The 25246-nt window shown below is 44.9% G+C and overlaps 1 protein-coding gene across 1 annotated transcript; it reads right to left on the bottom strand.

The window, feature by feature from the left end:
- LOC127431908 (protein spinster homolog 3) lies at window positions 1-24254 on the bottom strand. The gene is made up of 13 exons (XM_051682561.1): window positions 24120-24254; window positions 20767-21012; window positions 20601-20666; window positions 19997-20133; window positions 19597-19748; window positions 19393-19459; window positions 18257-18396; window positions 17915-18067; window positions 16645-16834; window positions 16276-16341; window positions 11034-11132; window positions 10141-10312; window positions 1-2214 (listed from the first exon to the last, which is right to left on the bottom strand). The coding sequence occupies exons 2-13, from the start codon at window positions 20921-20923 to the stop codon at window positions 2171-2173; spliced, it is 1443 nt and encodes a 480-aa protein (XP_051538521.1). The 5' UTR covers window positions 20924-21012; window positions 24120-24254; the 3' UTR covers window positions 1-2170.
- Window positions 24255-25246: the final 992 nt, after the last annotated feature.

The raw sequence follows: 25246 nt of genomic DNA, 5'->3' as shown, positions 1-25246 counted from the left end.
GCATACACATTTATTTAAAAGCTTTGGGGAAAAACTTGGACAGTAAAAATGAAAGTAATATTAAAAATTCCTATACAATATCTGTCTCAGTCTACACTCTATAGATGAACTAAGAAGTCTAAGTGTAATTTGGCACATATACATTTCAGAAGTCAGAATTTACATACACTTAGGTTGAAGTCATTAAAAATCATTTTTTAACCACTCCACAGATTTCATATTAGCAAATTATAGTTTTGGCAAATCATTTAGGACATCTACTTTGTGCATGACATGAGTAATTTTTCCAACAGTTGTTTACAGACAGATTGTTTCACTTTTAATTGAATATATCACAATTCCAGTGGGTCAGACGTTTACATACACTAAGTTAACTGTGCCTTTAAGGAGCTTGGAAAATTCCAGAAAATGATGTCAAGCCTTTAGACAATTAGACAATTAGCTGATAGGAGGTGTACTGAATTGGAGGTGTACCTGTGGATGTATTTTAAGGCCTACCTTCAAACTTAGCACCTCTTTGTTTGAAATCATGGAAAAATCAAAAGAAATCAACCAAGACCTCAGGAAAAAAAATTGTGGACCTCCACAAGTCTGGTTCATCCTTGGGAGCAATTTCCAAACACCTGAAGGTACCACGTTCCTCTGTACAAACAATAGTACGCAAGTATAAACACAATGGGACCACGCAGCCATCATACCGCTCAGGAAGGAGACACATTCTGTCTCCTAGAGATGAATGTATTTGGTGCGAAAAGTGTAAATCAATCCTTGAACAACAGCAAAGGACCTTGTGAAGATGCTGGAGGAAACAGGTGGACAAGTATCTATATCGACAGTAAAACAAGTCCTATATCGACATAACCTGAATGGCTGCTCAGCAAGGAAGAAGCCAGTGCTCCAAAACCGCCATAAAAAAAAGCCAGACTACAGTTTGCAAGTGCACATGGGGACAAAGATCTTACTTTTTGGAGAAATGTCCTCTGGTCTAATGAAACAAAAATTGAACTGTTTGGCCATAATGACCATTGTTATGTTTGGAGAAAAAAGGGTGAGGCTTGCAAGCCGAAGAACACCATCCTAACCATGAAGCATGGGGGTGGCACCATCATGTTGTGGGGGTGCTTTGCTGCAGGAGGGACTGGTGCACTTAACAAAATAGATGGCATCATGAGGAAGGAAAGTCTCAAGACATCAGCCAGGAAGTTAAAGCTTGGTCGCAAATGGGTCTTCCAAATGGACAATGTCCCCATGCATACCTCCAAAGTTGTGGCAAAATGGCTTAAGGACAACTAAGTCAAGGTACTGGAGTGGCCATCACAAAGCCCTGACCTCAATCTGATAGAAAATTTGTGGGCAGAACTGAAAAAGCATGTGAGAAAGGAGGCCTACAAACCTGACTCAGTTACACCAGTTCTGTCTGGAGGAATGGGCCAAAATTCCAGCAACTTATTGTGAGAAGCTTGTGGAAGGCTACCCAAAACGTTTGACCTAAATTAAACAATTTAAAGGCAATGCTACCAAATACTAACAAAGTGTATGTAAACTTCTGACCCACTGGGAATGTGATGAAATAAATAAAAGCTGAAATAAATAATTCTCTCTACTATTATTCTGACATTTCACATTCTTAAAATAAAGTACTGATCCTAACTGGCCTAAGTTAGGGAATGTTTTCTATGATTAAATGTCAGAAATTGTGAAAAACTGAGTTTAAATGTATTTAGCTAAGGTATGTAAACTTCTGATTTCAACTGTAGTATTTCAAGGTTTCAGTTGAAATGCAGGAGGAGCTGTTCTCTCCCTTTGTTCCCCTGAGGCTCCCACAGAGCAGTCGAGAAAAGCAGAATGAAAGAACAACACAAATTGCCCTAATGATAAGTACATGGCACAGCTAAATTAAATAACACTCAAAAAAACATTTAAAAAAAAAAGGATGTAATTTTGTTTTTCTCAGTAAGTTACCGGTCCAGTGCATTTGTGAGGTAAACTTGTATATTGAACTTGTATCTTTCTATGGTGTTCCTAAAAATTAGAACTTATTTTCTTTTGAAAATGTCCAAAATTATTCTGTCTATCAATGTGTTGTCTCCAAATGTCTGCTTGATCAAGCAAAGCACACCCAAGGTCTGGTGGTGAACATGAATGTCTGTTTTGGTTGGTATTTTTAAGGTCACACTGACTCTGCGGATGTTGCTGGCTGCACATTAGCATGTCCTGAATTGAAATAGACAAAAAGAAGGTAAGTAAATTTATCAGAATATGTATTTATGTACTGATATGGAGTAACACCCAAAATAGAAATTCAAGATTTTCTTGACAGTCTTTTACATTTTAACACAGATGATTTGGACTGCAATATTATTAGATTTAGGCCTTTATCAATTCAGAAAGTCCTATAGGACCAGCCAGACCACTCATATTAGTGAAACCCAGAGATAAATACTCTTTCTGCAGAAGTTGATCAGCTCAGGCTGGAGGTACCAATGGTTGAGAAACACAACAAATCATAAATATTGACATGATTGCAAGCACAGAAACAGCTGCAGTAAACAGTCTATTCTATCTACACAACGAACAAGCTGATATGAACACTATTACAGAGGAAGTCAGTGGTGTGTTAACTAATCTATCTCACTGTCTTTTCACTTACACCATGTCTTTTTTTCTCTTACACCATGTCTCTCTCTCTCGCTCTCTCTCTCTCTCTCTCTCTTTATATAGATTTATACAAAATGCAAACATTAAATTAATAATAAAATCCAATTTGTGAAAAAGCAAAAATGTAAAGGACAACATACACTACCGGTCAAAAGTTTTGAAACACTTACTCATTCTTTATTATAATTTTTTTTTTCACATTTTAGAATAATAGTAAAGTCATCAAAACTATGGAATAACATAAAGGGAACTATGGGAATTATGACTAAACAAAATCCAAAATAAATCAAACCTGTGTTATATTTTAGCATCTTCAAAGTACTCGCCCTTTGCCTAGAATTTGCAGACATGTACTCTTGACATTTTCTCAACCAACTTCATGAGGTATCACCCTGGGATGCTTTTTAAACAGTATTGAAGGAGTTCCTATCTATATGCTGGGCACTTATTTGCTGCTTTTCTTTATTATTTGGTCCAAGTCATCAATTTTAAAAAAAAAAATTATTATTTTTTTTTTTTTTAATTACATTTTAAATTTATAATGAAATAAATTAATATGGTGGCACAATTATATTTTTGTCTACAAAACTAATTTCAAACATTTAAGCATACGCCTTCAGATCAAAAGATTTTTAAGATCATGAGAAACATTTCGGTCAAGTGTTTCAAAACTTTTGACCGGTAGTGTATATCAAACTGTTGATCTGGCCAATAATTACTGTAATTAATAATGCAAATAAAATTACAACATTTTAAACACATATGACAGCTTGCTCCAATAAAAATGTGACAAAAATGTGACTTTATATTTATGAAAAATACCCTTGTCCTGTGAACACTGTTCAGCCTTTTAGTTAAAATGCACCTTTATTATATAGTTGACCCTTACCTTCATATATGCCAATGTAGTTCTCTTATGTTGCATTGTTTACCTAATTATAAAAATATGATAATATTGGAATTTTGTTTGGAGAATAGAATTCACAAAAAAAGTATTTTAATTTAACACTGTTTTTAACCAGGTGTTTGAAACCAACATACCAAACCACTGCTAGAGAAAACACACATTTGTGTATCAGGACTTTTGACTCAAAACTTTATAGTAACTGAGATAGAGCCCTTTTGACAGCTTCCCCAGGTGACAAGTAGCCCCAGCCTCCCGTATATATATACCTTTTAAGTATTCCCCATAACACAATTAAACCATTATAACATACACATTCCTCCAGGGACTGTGCTCTGTTTAATTATTGCCCATCAGTGGAAAAGGGCCAGCAGGAGGGGACAATAGAGGCCTTTGTCCTGGATTCAACTCTGAGTCTTGCGTTAGAATCTCATCATATGTTACACCATAGATTTGGTCACAGTGTAATCCTCCATTATCTGCATCAAGTGTGTTAGCTAATAGAGATCATAAGGTGTGTTTAGGATAATCATACAATTTGGAACATTACATCTGATTTCCCTTTTAGTTGTTTTAATCATTTAATAGCTTGACATGAGCTTTTGTTGTCAACAAATAATCAGTTATTTAATTTGTATGGTGTTATTTTAAACAAATCTCCAATTTGAAAATGTATTATTTGTTTATTTTTTACTTTAACTTTGTTACTACTAATATAGTTTTATAAATATGCCTACCACTGGATTAGTATTTTGCATTCATGAAATGCTTTGTTAAATGTATTAATTATAATCGGATGAATGCAGGTAAAGTGGGAGTTCCCTATCTGTCACTCACTCGATGTTGTGTCGATGTAGTGACACTAGGGGTCACTCTTGGGAGCCCGAAACACCTCTGATCTTTTGAAAAAAGGCCAATGAGAATTGGCGAGTGGAATTTGCATGCCACTCCCCCAGATATACAGGTATAAAAGGAGCTGGCATGCAACCACTCATTCAGATTTTCTCTTCGGAGCTGAGCGGTTGCATTCAGTGCACTGAATACAGTTCCTCTAGAAAAAAACTCACCTCACTAAAGACTGTTGGATTTGACGGCGCATTTCAGCGGCTCCTCCCCCTCTGTGCCTGTGCAGTGCAGAGAACGCCCCTAGGCGCTTCGGCAGAGCAAAAAAAAAGAGAATATTTTGAAAAGAGTATATTTTCTATTCATAAAAGAGCGGCACACACGGAACGTCTTTTAAAAGATGCCTTTCGTTTAACACACGGTTGTTGTGTTATTCCTGGTTGCGGCAGCTATCTCTCCGCTTCCGATGGCCACGATCGCTGTCTTACGTGTCTGAGTGCTGCCCACATGGAGACATCGTTCGTGGATGGATCATGTCCTCATTGCGAGAACATGACCATGGCAACATTGCGGTCACGGCTTGCATTCGTAAGAAAGCAAGCCACCCCAGCAGCTCCCCGCCTCAGTCCTTCTACCTACAGGTATGAGGCTGTGCCGGTTAGCACTGGGGGCGATTTGGGGACCTCAATGGGACCACCTCTGCCGGGTATCCCCCCACGGACCTCCCATTCCCCAGCATGCTCGCTTGCCCCGATCACGTGCTCGGACGAGATCGCCGGCTCGTCTCAGGGCGGGTTCGACATCTCGTCTGGCACCCCGGAAGATGTTGAGTTATCGAGCACAGCATCGGAGAGCGGGCTCGTCCGGTCTGATGCTGAGGCTTCGGCTGGGCTTCCTCCTTCGGGAATGGTCGCCCAGTCTCAGACCGACGCGGAAATGATGGACATGCTTTCCCAGGCGGCCACGAGTGTCAGGCTAGAGTGGAACCCTCCGCTCTCCCCTGAACCCTCGCGGCTCGACAATTTGTCCCTGGGCTCGGGGCGCCACTCACAGCCACGCCCCACCCCCGTTCCTTTCTTCCCGGAAGTGCATGAGGAGCTGTCAAGGTCGTGGGAGGCACCTTTTACTGCCCAGTCCCAATCTTTCAGCTCCCCCGCTCTCGCTACCCTCAATGGCGGAGCGGCCAGGGGGTATTCGGTGATCCCCCAGGTGGAAAAGGCACTCGCGGTGCACTTGTGTCCGCAGAGCGCCGCCACCTGGTGCGGGCACCCGAGGCTCTCGTCCAAGGCCTGTAGGTTTACATCGTCTCTGACAGCTAAGGCCTACGGTGCCGCTGGACAAGCCGCCTCCGCCCTGCACGCCATGGCTCTCCTGCAAGTACACCAAGCCAAGGTGCTAAAAGAATTTCACGAGGGTAGTTCTGATCCAGGATTGATGCAGAAACTGTGCTCATTGACCGCTCTTGTGGTCCAGGAGCGCCACCTCTGGCTCAACTTGGTAGAGATGCGAGAGGCCGACAAGACACGGTTCCTTGATGCCCCCATCTCCCAGTTTGGCCTGTTTGGCAACACCATCGAGGACGTTGCCCAGCAGTTCTCGACGGTGAAGAAGCAGACGGAGGCTATAAAGCACATCCTGCCCCAGTGCGGCTCAAGATCCCACACCCCATCTGCTCGTCGCCAAGGGCATCTCCCTGCAGCAACATCTCTGGCTCTGCTGCAGCTCGCCCCCATGGCTTGGCCCCGGGGTGCAGCCCATCGCAGGAAACAGACGCCCCCGTCTCACGGCCGGCCGCCAAGAACCCGAGGAAGGCTTTGAAGCACCCCTGAGATGGGCGACCCAGGGGCAAGGAGACCCATCTCTCTGGAGCTGGTGCACAGACCACTCCATCCCCCGGTGGAGGGCCGGGAGGAGAATCTTTTGTTTCTTTTTTCGCCACATGCCCCAGAGGCTGCGGTAACCAAAGGTTCAGCAAAAGAGCAGTTTCCTTGTTTCCTGGGTCACATGTCCGGTGTGCACGGCCGTCGTCACGACCGTCATCCACTGTTCCTTTTTGGCAGGGTTGGCGCTCCAGTGGTGGACCCCCCGCCCCTGGGAACCCAGCTGTGGCACGAATACCCCCACACGGGATTAGTGCCGATGGACCTCGGGGACAAGACTCCTCCTCCCCCCTCCTCGGCCAATCTCATGGTGGGCAGCAGGAGCCAGGTAAGTGCTTCAATGTCCCTCGACTCAGCACAGCCACGGGGCTCAAGTCCCCTCGACGTGGCACCTCGAGCTCCGCCCTGCCGCGAGGCCCCACCCGCCAGTACGTCCGACACGATTATCCCCTTGGTCCCCCTCGCCCCGAGTTTGGACGCGTGGCTCGTGCTTTCGAACCCGTCGCTGACCTGGACCATCCGACTCAACTACGCGATTCAGTTCACCAGAAGCCGCTACCGCTACCTTGCGTGTGGAGATTGCGACCCTCCTGAGCAAGGGCGCGATAGAACCTGTCCCTCCAGCCGAGATGAGGAAAGGGTTCTACAGCCCTTACTTCATCGTACCAAAGAAAGGTGGTGGGTTGCGACCAATCTTGGACCTGTGCGCATTGAAGCGAGCGTCCGACATCTAGATTGGTTCGCGGCAGTAGACCTGAAGGACGCCTACTTCCATGTCTCGGTCCTACCTCGACACAGACCCTTCCTGCGGTTTGCCTTCGAGGGCCAGGCATACCAGTACAAGGTCCTCCCCTTCGGCCTGTCCTTGTCCCCTCACATGTTCACGAAGGTCATGGAGGCAGCCCTTGCCCCGCTAAGGGAAGTGGGCATCCGCATTCTCATCTATCTCGACGGCTGGCTGATCTTAGCTCACTCTCGAGAGTTGCTATGCGCACACAGGGACCTCGTGCTTCGACACCTCAACCGACTGGGGCTTCAGGTCAACTGGCAAAAGAGCAAGCTCTCCCCGGTTCAGAGCATCTCTTTTCTCGGTCAGGAGTTGGACTCGGTCTCAATGACAGCGCATCTCACGAACGAACGCGCTCAGTCAGTGCTGAACTGTCTGAAGGCATTCAGACGGAGGACAGCGGTTCCACTGAAACTTTTTCAGAGGCTCCTGGGGCATATGGCATCCTCAGTGATGGCCACACCGCTCGGGTTGATGTATATGAGACCGCTTCAGCACTGGCTTCAGACTCGAGTCCCGAGACGGGCATGGCGCTGTGGAACACATCACGTGGCCACCACGCCGATTTGTCACCACCTCTTCAGCCCTTGGACCAACCTGGCATTTCTACGGGCAGGGGTTCCCCTAGAGCAGGTCTCCAGACACGTCGTGGTTACAACAGATGCCTCCAAGATGGGCTGGGGCGTCGTATGCAATGGGCACACAGCCGCCGGTTCTTGGACTGGCCCACGGCTGCGTTGATACACCAACTGCCTAGAGTTGTTGGCAGTACTGCTCGCTTTGCGGAGGTTTTGGCTGTTGATCCAGGGCAAGCACGTGTTGGTCCGGATGGACCACACAGCGACGGTAGCTTACATCAACCACCAAGGCGGTCTACGCTCCCATCGCATGTCACAAATCGCCCGCCGTCTCCTTCTCTGGAGTCAACTGTGCCTCAAGTCACTACTAGCCACTCCCATCCCAGGCGACCTCAACACCGCAGCGGACACGCTGTCACATCAGGTTACCCTCAGGGGAGAGTGGAGACTCCACCCTCAGGTGGTCCAGCTGATTTGGAGTCGATTCGGTCAAGCACAAGTAGACCTGTTTGCTTCCTGGGAATCCTCCCACTGCCCGCTTTGGTACACCCTGATTGAGGCACCTCTTGGTATAGAGGCGTTGGCACACAGCTGGCCCCCTGGACTATGCAAGTATGCATTTCCCCCAGTGAGCCTACTCGCACAGACCCTGTGCAAGGTCAGGGAGGATGGGGAGCAGGTCATCCTAGTAGCACCCTACTGACCACCCAGACATGGTTCTCAGATCTCACGCTCCTCGCGACAGCCCCCCCCCCCCCCGGCGAGTTCCCCTGAGGAAGGACCTTTTTCTCAGGGACGGGGCACCATCTGGCACCTGCGACCAGACCTCTGGAATCTCCACATCTGGCCCTTGGATGGGACGCAGAGGACTTAAGTGGCCTACCGCCCGCGGTGGCAGACACGATCACTCAGGCTAGGGCTCCCTCTATGAGGTGCCTGTATGACTTGAAGTGGCATCTGTTCACCAAGTGGTGTTCTTCCCGATGGGAAGACACCCAGAGATGAGAGTCGGATCGGTGCTTTCCTTCCTGCAGGAGAGGTTGGAGGGGTGGCTGTCCCCCTCCACCTTGAAGGTGTACGTAGCCACTATTTCGGCTCATCACGATGCAGTAGATGGTAAGTACTTGGGGAAGCATGACTTGATCATCAGGTTCTTGAGAGGTGCTAGGAGGTTGAACCCCTCTAGACCTTGCCTTGTTCCCTCATGGGACCTCTCTGTAGTCCTTCAGGGTCTACGGGGAGCTCCCTTGGAGCCCTTGGAGTCAGCTGAGCTTAAGGCACTCTCTTTCAAGACTGCCCTCCTGACTGCGCTCACTTCCATCAAGAGGGTAGGGGACCTGCAAGCGTTCTCTGTCAGTGAATCGTGCATGGAGTTCGGTCCGGGTTACTCTCACGTGATCCTGAGACCATGACCGGGCTATGTGCCCAAGGTTCCCACGACCCCTTTTAGGGATCAGGTGGTGAACCAGCAAGTGCTGCTCCAGGAGGAGGCAGACCCAGCCTTGGCGTTGCTGTGTCAGGTGCGAGCTTTACACATCTATTTGGATTGCACGCAGAGCTTTAGAAGCTCCAAGCAGCTCTTTGTCTGCTTTGGTGGACAGCGGAAAGGAAGCGCTGTCTCCAAACAGAGCATATCAAGCTCAGGACGTGCCATGCCCTGTGGGGTTACGAGCCCACTCTACCAGGAATGTGGCGGCCCCCTGGGCCCTGGCCAGTGGTGCCTCTGCAGAGCAGCAGGCTGGGCAACACACAACACCTTTGTGAGGTTCTACAATCTCCGGGTTGAGTCGGTTTCATCCCATGTAGTGGCAGGCACAAGCAAGTAAGTTCCGGGACAGCTGACCGGGTGTACCACTTGCACATAGCGCCTTTCCCCTCCCTTCAGGGGAAGACATGCGCTCTTGACTCCCAGTAGTGTTCACAGACTGTGATCCCTGGATAACTTCCTCCTTAGCCCTGTGGCAGTCGAGTTTGTGGAGAAACTTGCTGCCGGCTCAGTAAGTGCACTGGTAAGGCCCTGTACTGAGGAAGGTGCTCCGTATGCGGTGGTTCCCCTTAGGTAACCCCATGTGTTTTATCTTCCGTAGTTTTATCTTTCGTGTTTTATTCTCATTGGCCTTTTTTCAAAAGATCAGAGGTGTTTCGGGCTCCCAAGAGTGACCCCTAGTGTCACTACATCGACACAACGTCTCGTTCCGTCCATCAGGGAACGGAGGTTATGAAAGTAACCATGACGTTTTTGTATATGTCTCCTTTTTTTTTTTTTTTCTGTATTATGCAGTGGAGATCTATAGCTATTTAAAATCTTAGCTACTTGAGTGGCTAAGCCATTTGGCATCATATATAGGTCAAACTTTACCTGTTTTACCCTTTTAATTTGAGTCAGCTGATTATGTCCAAGAACTAACAAGAAAATGTTAAAAGGTACCAGAAAGAAAGAGAGTTTGGACAGTCTGTAATTACAATACACTCTCTGTAGCCTCTTATTACCTGACATGAGCAGTTCTGCTGCTTTTCGGTCCTCTTTTATATACAGAGAGGTCATTAGGAAAAACAGGCCACCCAAAACCCCAATGAAGGGGCAGAGAAGAACGCTATATTCCAGTCTGCGGAAGTCCCAGCTAGGAGAATCTGGATTATAATTGCGTAGGGCATCTGAGATCTGAACAAAATGCATAAAAAGACAACATTGACTTTGTCCTTTAAATTACCCTGTAAAAACATTGTAATTATGCTAGGAAAATTGCAACTACACAAGGTGTAATTTTATATCTAGTATCCAGTCATGTGTTTCAAAGCACTTCTGGGTAATGCCAGTCCTTGTATAATGAAGGCATAGCCTTTGTCACGTTTATGTGTTTTGTTCTTGTTTTCATGTCTTTTATTTTTATGTTCAGGTCATGTGGTGTCATGTGATTTCCTGTTCCCTCATGTGATCTTGTCATGTGTTTCCCCTGTTCATGTGTCTTGTCTTCGTTGGTTTATTGTTTGATTACCTTGTTATCAGTCTTGTCTTTTCATTGGTTAAAGTTCATTTAGTCTTGTTATCTTGTTTATAGTTTAGTCTTGTTATTGTTTGTCTTGTTTACCTGTTACCCATGTCCTGTATTTAAGCCCTCATGTTTGCCATTTGTCGACTGTCAGGTATTGTTTGGTGTAACGTAGTCCATGTTCAAGTCAAGTCCATGTTCAAGTCAAGTCCATGTTCATGTTTATGTTTTGTTTTCTCATTCTGGAATATACTCACGATTGAATAAACTGCACCTGGGTTCCTACATCATCATCATCTTCATCTGCCTGTCATTGCTGAGCTTCGTTACAGCCTTTGACCCTACTGATATTATTTATGTAGGTATTGTGGATTAGTATTAAAATATCCTTACCGCACCAATAAGGTATGGACTTCCTGCATCTCCGAGGAGATGACAGACCATAATCTGTAAGGCTTCAGCTGTGGCTCTTCTAGTAGGCACGACAACATACTAAAAGAATTAGGATAAGATTAAAGATTTTAAAAGATGCCTTTTCACACAACATATTCAAATTTGTAATCTAATAATCACACAGGGGAAAATTAATTAATAATAAACCAGTGTTCTCAAAGTGTTCATGACCTAAATTAAGGTATAATGGTATTAAAGGGTTAGTTCACCCAAAAAGTAAAAATGTCTCATCATTTGCTCTCCCTCATGCCATCCCAGATGTGTATGACTTTCTTTCATCTGCTGAACTCATATTAAGATTTTTAGAAGAATATTTCAGCTCTGTGGGTCCATACAATGCAAGTGAATGGTGACCAGAACTTTGAAGCTCTAAAATGTACATAAAGGCTGCATAAAAGTAATCTGTAAGACTCAAGTGGTTAAATCTATATCTTCTGAAGTGATATGATAAGTCTGTGATAAACAGATAAATAGATTTTTGCTGCCTTTATGTGCTTTTGGAGCTTAAACATTTTGGTATTCACTTGCATTGTTTGGACCTACAGAGCAGAAATATTCTTCTAAAATTCTTCATTTGTGTTCTGTAGAAGAAAGAAAATCATACACATTTGGGATGGCATAAGGGTGAGTAAATGCTGAGAGAATGTTAAATTTTTGGTGAACTATTCCTATAAATTTAACTTTACTGAATCACTTAAAGGTGGTTCCCTATCTGTCACTCACTCGACGTTGTGTAAATGTAGTAACACTAGGGGTCACTCTTGGGAGCCCGAAACACCTCTGGTCTTTGATAAAAGGCCAATGAAAATTGGCGAGTGGTATTTGCATACCACTCCCCCGAACATACGGGTATAAAAGGAGCTGGTATGCAACCACTCATTCAGATTTTCTCTTCGGAGCCGAACGGTCGATGTTCACTGAGCTGAATTCTCACGGCTGTTCATTCACCTCTGCTGGATCTGATGGCGCATTTCAGCGGCTTCTCCCCCTCTGCACTGGTGCACTGCAGAGAACATCCCTGGGCGCTTCGGCAGAAATAAAAGAGTATATTCTGAAAAAAATGTATATTTCTCTAAAAGAGCGGCACAAACGGAACGTCTTTTTAAAGATGCCTTTCTGTTTGTGTGTTATTCCTGGTTGCGGTCGTAATCTCTCACCTTCTGACGGTCATGATTGCTGTCTTTCGTGTCTGGGCGCTACCCATGCGGAGACAGCATTCGTGGATGGGTCATGTACTCATTGCGAGAACATGACCATGGCAACGTTGCGGTCGCGGCTTGCCTTCGTAAGAAAGCAAGCCACCCCAGTGGCTCCCTGCCTTGGTCCTTCTACCTACGGGTATGAGGCCAGCGCGGATAGCACTGGGGGAGATTTGGGGACCTCAATGTGACCACCTCCGCCGGGTATCCCCCCATATTTACCTCCCATTCCCCAGCACGCTCGTCTGCCCCGATCGGGCTTCCGGATGAGTCCGCCGGCTCGTCTCATGGCGAGTTCGACCTCTTGTTCGGAGCCTGCGGAGGTGATGAGCTCTCGAGCACAGCATCGGAGAGCGGGCTTATCCAGTCGGATGCAGAAGCCTCAGCTGGGCTTCCCCACTCGGGTACGGTCGCCCAGTCACAGGCTGACGTGGAGATGACGGACATGCTTTCCCGGGCAGCCACGAGCATCAGGCTGGAGTGGAACCCTCCACACTCCACTGAACCCTCGCGGCTCGATGATTGGTTCCTGGGCTCGCGGCGCCGCTCACAGCCATGCCCCGCCCCAGTTATTTTCTTCCCTGAAGTGCACGAGGAGCTGACAAGGTCGTGGGAGGCACCTTTTACTGCCGGTCCCGATCTTTCAGCTCCCCCGCCCTCACTACCCTTGATGGTGGGGTGGCCAATGGGTATTCGGCAATCCCTCCGGTGGATAAGGCACTCGCTGTGCACAATTCCCGCAGAGCGCCGCCACCTGGCGCAGGTGCCTGAAGCTCCCATCCAAGGCCTGTAGGTTTACGTCGTCCCTGACAGCCAAGGCCTATGGTGCCATTGGACAAGCCGCATATGCCCTGCACGCCATGGCTCTCCTGCAAGTCCATCAAGCCAAGGCGCTAAAGGAACTGCACAAGGGTAGTTCCGCTCCAGGATTGATGCAGGAACTACGCTCGGGGACCGATCTCGCCCTCCGGGCGACAAAGGTCACGGCGCGGTCTCTCGGGCGGGCGATGTCCACCTTGGTGGTCCAGGAGCACCACTTTGGCTCAACCTGGTCGAGATGGGAGAGGCCGACAAGGCACGGTTCCTTGGTGCCCCCATTTCCCAGGTCAGCCTGTTCGGCGACACCGTTGAGGTGTCCAGCAGTTCTCGGCAGTGAAGCAGCAGATGGAAGCTATCCAACACATCCTGCCCCGGCACGGCACAAGATCCCGCACCTCGTCTGCTCGTCGCCAAGGGCGTCCTCCTGCGGTGACTGCACCGGCTCCGCCGCAGCCCACCCCCACAGCCTGGCCCCGTCATGGAGGCCACCGCAGGAAGCAGATGCCACCCATCTCACGGCCGGCCACCAAGAACCCGAGAAAGGCTCGAAGCGCTGCTGAGATGGGCGACCCAGGGATGAGGAAACCCGCTGCTCTGGAGCTGGTAAGCAGACCACTCCATCCCCCGGTGGAGGGCCAGGAGGAGAAACTTTTGTTGCCTTTTCATTTAATTTCACCGAATGCCCAAGTGGCTGTGGTACCCAAGAGTCCAGCAAAAGAGCGGTTTCCTTGTTCCCTGGGTCACATACCCGTTGCACACAGCCATCATCACAACCACCGTCCACCATTCCATTTCGGCAGATTTGGCGCTCCAGCGGCGGTCTCCCCACCCCTGCACGCCCAGCTGTGGCACAAATCCGCCCCTGATGTGATGTCTCCACGGGTCACAAGGACAAGCCTCTTCCTCCCCCATCCCAGACTGTTCCAGGGGTGGTCGCAAGAGGCCAGGTAAGTGCTTCGATGTCCCTGAACTCAGCACGGCCACGGCACGATGTGGCACCTCAGGCTCCGACCCGCTGCGAGGCCCTACCCGCCGGTACGTCCGACGAGATTGTCCCCTTGGTCCCCCTCCACCGGAGCTTGGATGCGTGGCTTGCGCTTTCCAACCCGTCGCGATGGCTGGTCCAGACCATTCGACACAGCTACGCGATTCAGTTCGCCAGGCGTCCGCCCAGGTTCAGCGGTGTCCACTTCACCTCGGTGAAGGGCGAGAACGGCGCTACCTTGCACGCGGAAATCGCTACCCTCCTACGGAAGGGTGCGATAGAGCCTGTTCCTCCGGCCGAGATGAAGAAGGGGTTTTACAGCCCCTACTTCATTGTACCGAAGAAAGGCGGTGGGTTGCGGCTAATCTTGGACCTGCGAGTACTGAACCAGGATTTACACAGACTCCCATTCAAGATGCTGATGCAAAAACACATTCTAGCGAGCGTCCAGCATCAAGATTGCTTCGCGGCAGTAGACCTGAAGGACACGTACTTCCACGTCTCGATTCTACCTCGACACAGACCCTTCCTGCGGTTTGCATTCGAGGGTCGGGCGTATCAGTACAAGGTCCTCCATTTCAGCCTGTCCTTGTCCCCTCGTGTTTTCACGAAGGTCGCAGAGGCAGCCCTTGCCCCGTTAAGGGAAGTGGGCATTCGCATCCTCAACTATCTCGACAACTGGCTAATCCTAGCTCACTCTCAGGATGTGTTGTGTGCGCACAGGGACCTGGTGCTCTTGCACCTCAGCGGACTAGGGCTTCGGGTTAACTGGGAAAAGAGCAAGCTCCTCCCGGTTCAGAGCATCTGAGCATCTGGAGTTGGACTCAGTCTCGATGGTGTTGATCTATTTGAAGGCATTCAGACAGAAGACAGTGGTTCCGCTGAAACTGTTTCAGAGGCTCCTAGGGCATATGGCATCCTCAGCGGTGGCCACTCCGCTCGGGTTGATGCATATGAGACCGCTTCAGCACTGGCTCCAGACTCGAGTCCCGAGATGGGCATGGCACCATGGGACACATTGCGTGGCCATCACGCCGGTCTGTCGCCGCCTCTTCAGCCCTTGGACCGACCTCAAATTTCTACGGGCAGGCGTTCACCTAGAGCAGGTCTCCAGGTGCGTCGTGGTTACGACTGATGCCTCCAAGATGGGCTGGGGCGCTGTATGCAACAGGCACGCAGCCGCTGGCTCCTGGATGGGCCCGCGGCTGTGTTGGCACATCAACTGCCTCGAGATGTTGGCAATTCTGCTCACCCTGCGGAGGTTTTGGCCGTTGATCCAGGGTAAGCATGTGTTAGTTCGGACAGACAACATGTCTCCCCTGTAGGGTAGGACCTACCATGGGACTTCTCCACATGACATACTTCCGACAAGGCTCGGCAAGACCATGTGATGTATATTCCACTCAAAATACCCCCCCCCCACCCCCGTGGTCTCTGCGGTGTCTTCCCCTTGGCAGTGACACCCCCCTGACGTAGACCTGGTGGCCCCAGTCAGTTAACAAATTTCACTCTTTTTTTGGGGAGAAGAAAAAAAAGAGGATAAGAGGCCACGACTGGGCTAGCCTGTCTCTATCTTTTGGGCAGTCGACTTGTTCCCGAAGGGCCATTCAACACTCATAACAGCGTTGGGGGAGGTTACGTGTCGGCCTGGTGCGCTGGCTACGAGGCACACAGTGGTCTGCCCATCACACACCGCCAGTTCACGTAACACAGTTCAGCTAGTTGTGGCGTTTTGTATAGGGACCCCTAGTGTCACTACATCGACACAACGTCGAGTGAGTGACAGACAGGGAACGTCCTGGTTACTTTCGTAACTTCCGTTCCCTGATGGAGGGAATGAGACGTTGTGTCCCACCTGCCACAACGCTGGACTACCCGCTGAAATGTCCGGGACCTTGTTGCATACCAGCTCCTTTTATACCCGTATGTTCGGGGGAGTGGTATGCAAATACCACTCGCCAATTTTCATTGGCCTTTTATCAAAGACCAGAGGTGTTTCGGGCTCCCAAGAGTGATCCCTAGTGTCACTACATCGACACAACATCTCGTTCCCTCCATCAGGGAACAGAGGTTATGAAAGTAACCAGGGCGTTTCCACTGGCTTGTTGCCCTGTGCTAATTTCAAAGAGAGTGTGTGTAATTTCTGCACTTGCTATTTTTAATAGTGTAAACATTTTACCAGCAGGATGTCAGCCAGAATAGCCCAGTTGAGGGACAGCAGAGTCTCTCCAATAGCAATGAATGTCTGTAGGAGAGCACATAAATCAAACAGAAATGCAGATATTGAGAGAGTACCTTGGAAAATCAACCAAGGTGGTCACATTGTGCTCTGGTAGTGGATAACTCATTTTACACTGAATGTATCTATGTATTTACTGTATCTATGCAGAACTAAGGTCTGTTTTATGTTTAGGTCCAAAGGACCATGTTCAATTAAATTTTCATCCGTGCAAATACTTAATGGCACTAAGAGCTCACTCATCTGTAAATATGAATCCAGCCCACTGAGATTCCAGAGAAACATGGCTGAGATCTGAAGTGTGCTTACATATGTGGCTGGGATACTGGTGGATGCTAGTATGATGGCGATGAAAAAGCAGGGGGAGGAACTTAGCATGCCCACAGCACATATGAGAGGGTCTGCATTGGGTACTCTGTCTCTCAGCTTCTTTGATATGCAGGTGCCCAGAAACACTCCCACAATCCCCGTCACCACTGTGATTGCCCCAAAGATGTAACTTTGACAGAGAAAGAAATGGTGGAAACATGATAGGAAAATCATGGCCATTTAATTTTTTTTATTTTTTTATTTTATTTTATTTTTTTGTAACTTGACTTAGTAGCCTAAGTGGAATAAATAGACACATACACGTACATGAGAGACCGAGTAGTTGTCACAAGCATGTTGTCACAAGGGCAGTAACTATAAAGTTTTGAGTCAAAAGGCCAATTACACAAATGTATGTTTCCTTTAACAGTGGTTTTGTACATTGGTTTAAAACAGCTAGTTCATTATCATAATACTATCAATCAGTCCTTCAAAATAAAATGTCAATATCATTATATTTTTGCTATGGCTTTTGGGTAAACAAGTGAACACACTAAAACCACATTGGCACACATTCAGACAAGGGTCAGCAAAATAATGAAGAGTTTAACTGAAAGGTTAACTTTGTTTTCAGGGAAATTATATTTTTTTTAATAAATGTTAGGCCTGGGCAAACTGTCACGTGTTTTCAATATCATGTACAGTTTATTAATAACATTTGCTGATCAAAACAATGGTTTGTTATGCTTTTTTATTACCTTTTACCTTTTTTGTTTCATAATTGTTGTACTGTTTACATTTTTCTGAAAAGCCTAGTTCAATGGGCAGTTTAATGGCAGATTCCAGTATGACAACCTGCCCCATATAGTGGTCAACATGTGTTCAGTGAAATGTATCTTTTTTTTCCTTGGTAGTAAAGGTGGAAATGTTCAATAGTTTATTTATTTTTTTATTTTTTTAGCCAAAACTTTAAGGTATGTGCCTATACAAAAAATGACTTTCAAAAAGAAATCTACCCTGAGAAATATTAACTGGAATAAACAGTGTGACAACTAGCCCCAGTCTCCCCTTTCATTCATAAAAAAAGAACAAACAAGAAATACAAAACCAAAAAGCTGCCAAATAGTTACTTGAGGTTTCACTATTAAATGTTGTGAACTTTGACAATGTTTGGCAATGTTGGACAATGTCTATGGCAATGCTTTTGGCAATGCTAACCTCAAGGCTCTGCCCATAAATTAAAAGTCAAAAGACAAGAGACTTGCCGTACCTGTCTATAGGGTTACAGGGCTCGACCTCACAAGGTGGCCTGAGTCCCTGTGTAACCTGGGCACGGGACAGGAAGGTGGGAGTCCAGAAGGCCAGAGCCCCTGTCACAAAAGCCATGGCAGTCACACCCAAAGATGACCAGACAAAACTCCGACTACAGGGACACAGATAAAGAACACAATAAATGGCAATATTAGTACAACAACCAGTACTACTACCAGTATAATACCAGAAAACCAGTATAAATAGAAGACACAAAACTAAAATCTTTCCAAAACCTTGGGTAAATGCCTTATTGGCCCACGTACATCAAACTAGACTTAATCTCTACAGTGCAACTTACTTCTTCAGGAGGTACTTGATGTCCTCAAGGTAGGAGGTGCTTTCCATGGCTGCTCCATGGCTGTCTGAGGCTCCACGAGGAGGATTAGGAATAAGAAACACCAGAAGAAGTAGACCCAGCACTCCCAGAGCAGGATTTACCTAAATCACATGCAACACCTTATGGATAAATACAGTCTTGGTTTGAATGTTAAATTGAATAATGATTCATAAGTAGCTTCCATGCAATGTTTCAGGTTTATATTTGGTTAATGAAGCTGGTCAGTATCTTTTTCTGTGCTGTTTCCATTATAGAATATACTGTATAATCCCTCAATTTAGAATCTTTAATTATTTATGCTGTTCAGAACAGTACTACTGACATGCTTTAAAACTGTACATCTTCCCACTAAGTTTATAAATATAAATAGATCGTATAAATAGACAAATAGATCATGTGCAACATAAAAAAGTGCTCCATTTTAAAGTAAACTTTTTAAAGCTTGAATGGAGCAGAAATATGCAGTAAACCCCAAATCCCAATTAAACCAACTAAATATAATGTAGACTTTATTCCCGCTAGCACCACGAGGCTGTGAGGGATAGACTTACAGTCTCTTCAGTGGGCTGTACTGCAGTTGAAAGTGTTTTTTGGATTGTTCTGTGGGCAAAACATTGATAAAATATCTGTCCAAGAACATTCCGTATACAAAGAACTCCAGACAACATGAGTTGTGGAAAATCAGATCTAGGAGCTTTATACAGCTTTATACCGTTCGTGCCACTGAAGAGATGGCAAGTCTGTCTCTTAGTACAGCCTCATTTTCATTCCCATTAAAAAACAAAGATGGCACTAACGTGAATAAGGTGTTTGCTACATTTAACTTTGACTGCATGATTACGTATTAAGATTAAGATGATGATGAAGAAGAGTAAGTCTACTTGATTATTAAGTCTAACACAATAAGACTACAACAGTGCTTTCATACAATGCTGTTATGATATTGTAGCTCTCTCATAATGTTTATATTGGATAGATAGATAGATAGATAGACAGACAGACAGACAGACAGACTGACTGACTGATTGATTGGTAGGTTGGTTGGTAAGTAGATAGATAGATAGATAGATAGATAGATAGATAGATAGAAGGCCTACCCTCAGGGCCCATCTCCAGTCACCTGTTGCATTAGCTATTGTTGCCCCCAGTATATATCCAAGACCACTATGAATGAAAATTAAAAAAAGAACAGAAACTATCGCCACAGAAATCTGATTGAAATGTAAAAGACAGGTTCATATGAAGGAAACACTAACTGTGCATATAAATTTCAGTTTAAAGTGGTGCAGAAAGGCCTTCACCTTCCAACCGGAATGAAAATATAGAAGAAGGAGATCATGAGAGTTCTCTGGGTGCCAGTAAACAAGTCACCAATGATTGTAGGAGCTATGGTGGAGTAACTGGCTTCTCCTGTACCAACCATTGCCCTCGTCAGGACCAGAATCCAGAAGTGCTATAATGAGAATAAAATGAGCTTAGTAATATACAACTAGTAGAATTTTTATTTTCACAATTATTTTCCCATTGTTTTTACTTATTCACATATTCAAAATTATTTCAAGTATAGAAATTGGTCCAAAATTATAGCTTACAAATGAGCATTTACACATGGTTAAAGTTGAGACTTTGAATTTGGTGACATCACCACAGAGAGTGTATTTGCATAACAGAATTCCCCAGACACACATTATTTTACTTTACCGCCTGTTTGACGAAAGAGCTGCCCAGGGTCGTGACAATCCACACAAACAACCCAGCAATCATGATAAGCTTCCTGTCATAACGGTCTCCAAGATAACCAAAAACTGGCGCCAAGAACATAAAGCTACAGATAAAAACTGTAAATATGTTAATACAGGGTAGATATAAAACAGTTCTGCTGTGTCCTAAAAATGCAGCATAATATAAGAAAAAGAATTAAACAGCAAAAAATCTAAAGTGATTTTAAAGTGTAGTGACTTCATAGTGATAACTGGCTAAAAATGGCATACTTAGAACACTTATAACACAAGAAAGCAAGAAAGAGATAGAGTAAACGTGATACTGCAACCAACAACCAGATTCATATCAGCATGGTACTAGACGAAACTTACTGCCAGCTGCAAATAGACCAAAGCCATGCTCTGAGACAGATTGCATCTTTTACAGCATGATACATGTCTACTTACGTTCTGCGTAATGCTGAGCTTGTTGGTGGTGGTAAATATTGAAATGAAATTATGTTGAAATCTGACCAGCAAGGAAGTTCATTTCTATACTGTCACTCTTATTATTGCTCTGTTCTTTAACACATTCAAACTGATACCTGTCTGCAGGAGGCCAGAGGTGCTGTCACTGATTCCAAAGTACTTCTGGATGCTAAGCAGCACACCTGAAACAGAACCAGGACACAGTCGTGGTGAAAACATTTATTTCTGTAACACAAGTGTGACATTCTGACATTACACTGAGTTTGGTTAATGTGCACTTACCTGCTATGGTATAACGGTCCATATAGTTGAGGAGATTAATATAGCAGAGCACTGCCACTGCGATGTAGGAGCGTCTTGGGGAGATGGAGTTTGTCTGTATTGTGGATGCATCGCCATCTGGTAACTCAGAGCTGAAGGAGCCATAACGTACACTCATGTTTGTGCTGAAACTGAAGGTTTTCGGTCTGTGTAGGTTCGAGGCCACAGTGCCCTCTGTCTCTATGGCTACCTAATGTCTTTATGCCTCTGTATGAAGAGAACAGACTTGTGAGCACTTCACAGACAGTAAAAGTGACAAAATAATGATTTTAAAACCTTCTTTTCACAGAGGAATCTATGCTTGAGAACTGTGCTCACATGGCTTTCATGTGATTTTCAGCTACTGGACAATGTTTAAGGATCGAAATAACCATGGAAATAAAGAAAAGCATACTTTGGAATGCAGTCATAATTAATTATTACACATGAACCCAGCTAGTAATAACAATTACAATGTCAACAAGTGACAAATGTCTAATGTGGAAATAAATACTCCACTGGAGGTGTGATCACCAACAGTATTTTACCATATGATAAACAGGGCACTGTGATGAGGGGGAGGGCGGGGCCGGGCCATGAGGATACATGCCCGGCCCTGAATCGGGCTAATCAGCTGGGGGGGGGATAAAGACGAGCCGGAGGCGCCAGTTTGGGAGAGAGTGAGAGCCACATGCGGCCACTGTGTGTGTGTCTATATGTTTGTGTTTACACTGAATCAAGTTCATTTGTGATATTAAAATTTACGTTGACTGCTCAGCCGGTTCCCACCTCCTCCTTGCCCATCATTTACCCATAACATTGGTGCTGAAACCTGGGAAGGAGGAGGGATGCGCTGTCATGGAGTCCTCACTGCTGCCGTCCGCTGGGGGACGGAGGAGTCGCTGCCGGCCGCCGGGAGTCAGAGGAACCGCTGCCACCTGCCAGGAAGGGAAGAAGCCGTTTCGTCTGCCAGGGGTCAGAGCACTCACTGCCATCCGCCCAGGAAGGAGTGGCTGTCATCCGCCAGGGGGCGGAGGAATGGCTTAGGACCAGTTTTCTCTCTCTCTCTCTGTCGCTCCACCTCACTCTTTCCCTCTCCCGTTTCCCTCCCCTCGTCTCTCCCAGGGCTCCAGAAAAGTGGGGAAGACCTGCCACAAGGCACGGTCGGAAGGGCAACATCCCTCCCCCCCCAGAAGGGAGGGGAGAATGTCATGCCGGGGGTTTCTGGCGATGGAGGAGTGTGACGAGGAGGAGGGTGGGGCTGGCCCGTGAGGATACACGCCCGGCCCTGAATTGGGCTAATCAGCCGGGAGGGGGATAAAGACAAGCCAGAGGCACCAGTTCGGGAGAGAGAGAGCCACATGTGGCCGCTGTGAGTGTATGTGCCTATGTGTTTGTATTTACGTTGATTCAAGTTCATTTATGTTATTAAAAATTACGTTTACTGTTCAGCCGGTTCCCGCCTCCTCCTTGCCCACTTTACCCTGTTACAGGCACATGCTCACCAACTTATTATTTTGCATGCTGGATTGGGAAAATTAAACTTATATTTTGTACAAAACAAAATAAATGCTCAAGCCATTGCATTAGTATGGTCTTCAATGTAAAAAAAGAAAAGAAAATGAATTTAGCTGGCCTATGATCTTGATGCGGAGAAAATGGCCTATAAATTAAATTACTGCATAGTGAATCCAAAACTTGGCAATAACATGTAAGCACAGGGATATAATTTTAGGCAGGATTTACTTGTGACTGGAGGTCCTGAATAAACCCTTATTTAAGATGGGCCTAGCAAGGTAGTGCTTTGCAATAATGTTGTATATGTTAACATAAGTTAACTGCATTAGTTTACATAAACTAATAAGGAACAATACTTTTACATCACTTATATTGGTTAATGTTAATTTCAGCATGTACTAATACGTTTTTCATTTTAAAAGTTGCATAGGTTAATGCATAATGAGCTAGCATGAACTAACAATTAACAATTGAATATTGTTAAATTGTTGCCTCCTGCACAATTAAAATGGTCCGAAAACTCTCAAACCAACCATGCTGGTTGCACTTGGTGGAGAGTTAGGTAAAGGGTTCATGAAAGTTACTTTTTGACATGTATAAAATACATTGGGAAAATGGATGTCCTAATGCAATTTATCATAAAATCCTAACCTTTTCTGCACAGTTTGGAACTGTGTTCTCAAAAAAGCATCAGTGAGAAAGGGCCTAAAATAACCAGCTTTTGTGGAATTCTTGTCTCCTTACAGTATACTGACCACTGAATTGTGATGCCACGTGACAGCTTACATATGGTATAATGTATATACAGCTTGAGTGGTTAGTATTAGCCACTATTTTAAGATCTCTTAAATGACTTATTTTAGTTTCCTGCAGCATCTCAGAAACAAATCTCACCTTTTAACACATTTTGAGCATTTTCATGAGAAACTGTTTGTTCTGTATTACAGAAAACAGATGATGAGACCTACATAAAAAAAAATTAAAAAAAATGGAATGTAGACCGGAACTTATCTAAATGTTGGTTGAGATCTTACTGATTAGCACTCAGTCACTGTTTTTACTGTCACCAACACAAGCTGATGTTATAGAAGTGAATCACACAAATCATATTTAGGACAAATGACCATCAAAAGAGCATATTTTATTCACAGGACAAAATATTTTTAGCCTGTAATATAACCATAACATTTTAAAATCTAACATAATAAATACATATGTTTATAAAATATATACTTTATGAATCAAATAACAAAATGTAATTGGGAAACAACATTTTAGGACAACAGCACCTGACAAGCCATTCTCCACTCATCCGAGGCAAAGAAATAAATCACTGCATATTACATGGAACTGATGTTGAACGAAATTAAAGGAACAGATATTTCTCCTATTTTTTATCACAGATTAGAAAATAAACAGTTGATAGAACATACATAACACCTAAGTTTCTTTCTTTCTTTTTTTTATTTTTTTTTTGTGGTAGTCTAGGCAGAAGATCCCACTAAAAGTTACTAATAAGCTATCAGTGGATGAGCACAGGACTGAGTTCCTTAGTGGACTTCCACAATGCCACTGTTGTGGTGCATAGTTGTGAATAACCATAGCAGGACAATGCCATGTGATTGTTCATCTTTGGATTAATTTAGAATGCAACTAGATTAGACATTGAGATTATATTATGTTTAAAATTAAAGTTTTTAGATTCTCTCTCTTTTTTTTTTTTTTCTGAATAAAATGCAACACTATATCCATTGAATATTTCAATAGAAGATCATTTTACTTTAATAGTTTCAATGATTTGGCATAAAGTTGCTTACACTGATGGGTTGATGTGATCCAATATCCTGTTGCGCTCTAATCCATCTTTTTATTTTTTCAGATGCTGCTTTTTCATTTCTTGTCGTTTTTGTTGTGCTGTCACTCCTTTAGAAAAAGAAAGGACATTCCTCTGTGTATGCAGCACACTGCGGGGTTATCAAGTTAGAATCAAGCCCCGCCTCTTTTTCCGTGGTCACACGCCTGAAAACAGTTCCTCTTTGTGTTGCAATATACACCATAAACCGGCAGCTTTTCGCCCCCCTTGCTTACATTAAACTTTCTGCTTTACTCTGATCTGTTACCCAGATCTGCCAGGCTGTATGTCTTTTACAGTAAGGCTCTGAACATTAGGGCAATGGACTGAGAAGCTGAGGAATTATCCAAATGAAAACACTAATCTTGAATAGCACAGTCAACAATTCATGTCATCTGCTCCATTATTTTGAGTCACTTTGACCCAGAAACACATTTTGAGTTTTTTTGTCTAAATGTTGAAAGGGATGTCTCTGCTCTCTAATTATATATTATTATTCCTTTATATGATTATTTTGCTATATATTATTATATTATTACCAAACCGTTTCCACAATATAATAATTTAAATGTTGTATGTGACTTTTCTTTTTACTTTAGTGCATGGAAATAAGGATAAATGATTTTGGATAAGCCATGATCTTGTTTACTTATATCTAGAAAATCTAGAGTCTCTGTCCAGTTATAGTGGGCCTATATTTTCATTCCCTGGACTCCTGGACCATTTGTGTCATTTATTTTGTTACGTCAAACTTTGAAATGAAGCAAATAGTCACTATTCAAAACTACATTCAACTGTAGTAGCCTACATGTGAAATGGTATCACCATCCCCATTAGAAATAAAACTGAAAATGAAGACATTTAAATCACTCAGTGATTTTTTTATGCATGTGGTGTTGGACTTACACTGACCAATAGGGCCCTGCATGCAGCATCATTAAAATGCAATAGTTTTCAGATACTGATGCCATTGTAGAAATTCCAGCCTGGTCTCATGAAATGTATGTGAACATTGCAACTTTTTTGCAAAACTGAAATAATGTGCTTCATTACACTTTTGGCTGCAGTTTTCAAGTGAAATGTCCAGCGGGG

The sequence above is a fragment of the Myxocyprinus asiaticus genome, chromosome 4 (genome assembly GCF_019703515.2).
Source record: "Myxocyprinus asiaticus isolate MX2 ecotype Aquarium Trade chromosome 4, UBuf_Myxa_2, whole genome shotgun sequence".
Classification (NCBI taxonomy): domain Eukaryota; kingdom Metazoa; phylum Chordata; class Actinopteri; order Cypriniformes; family Catostomidae; genus Myxocyprinus; species Myxocyprinus asiaticus.
This window is presented reverse-complemented; position numbering and strand designations above follow the sequence as displayed.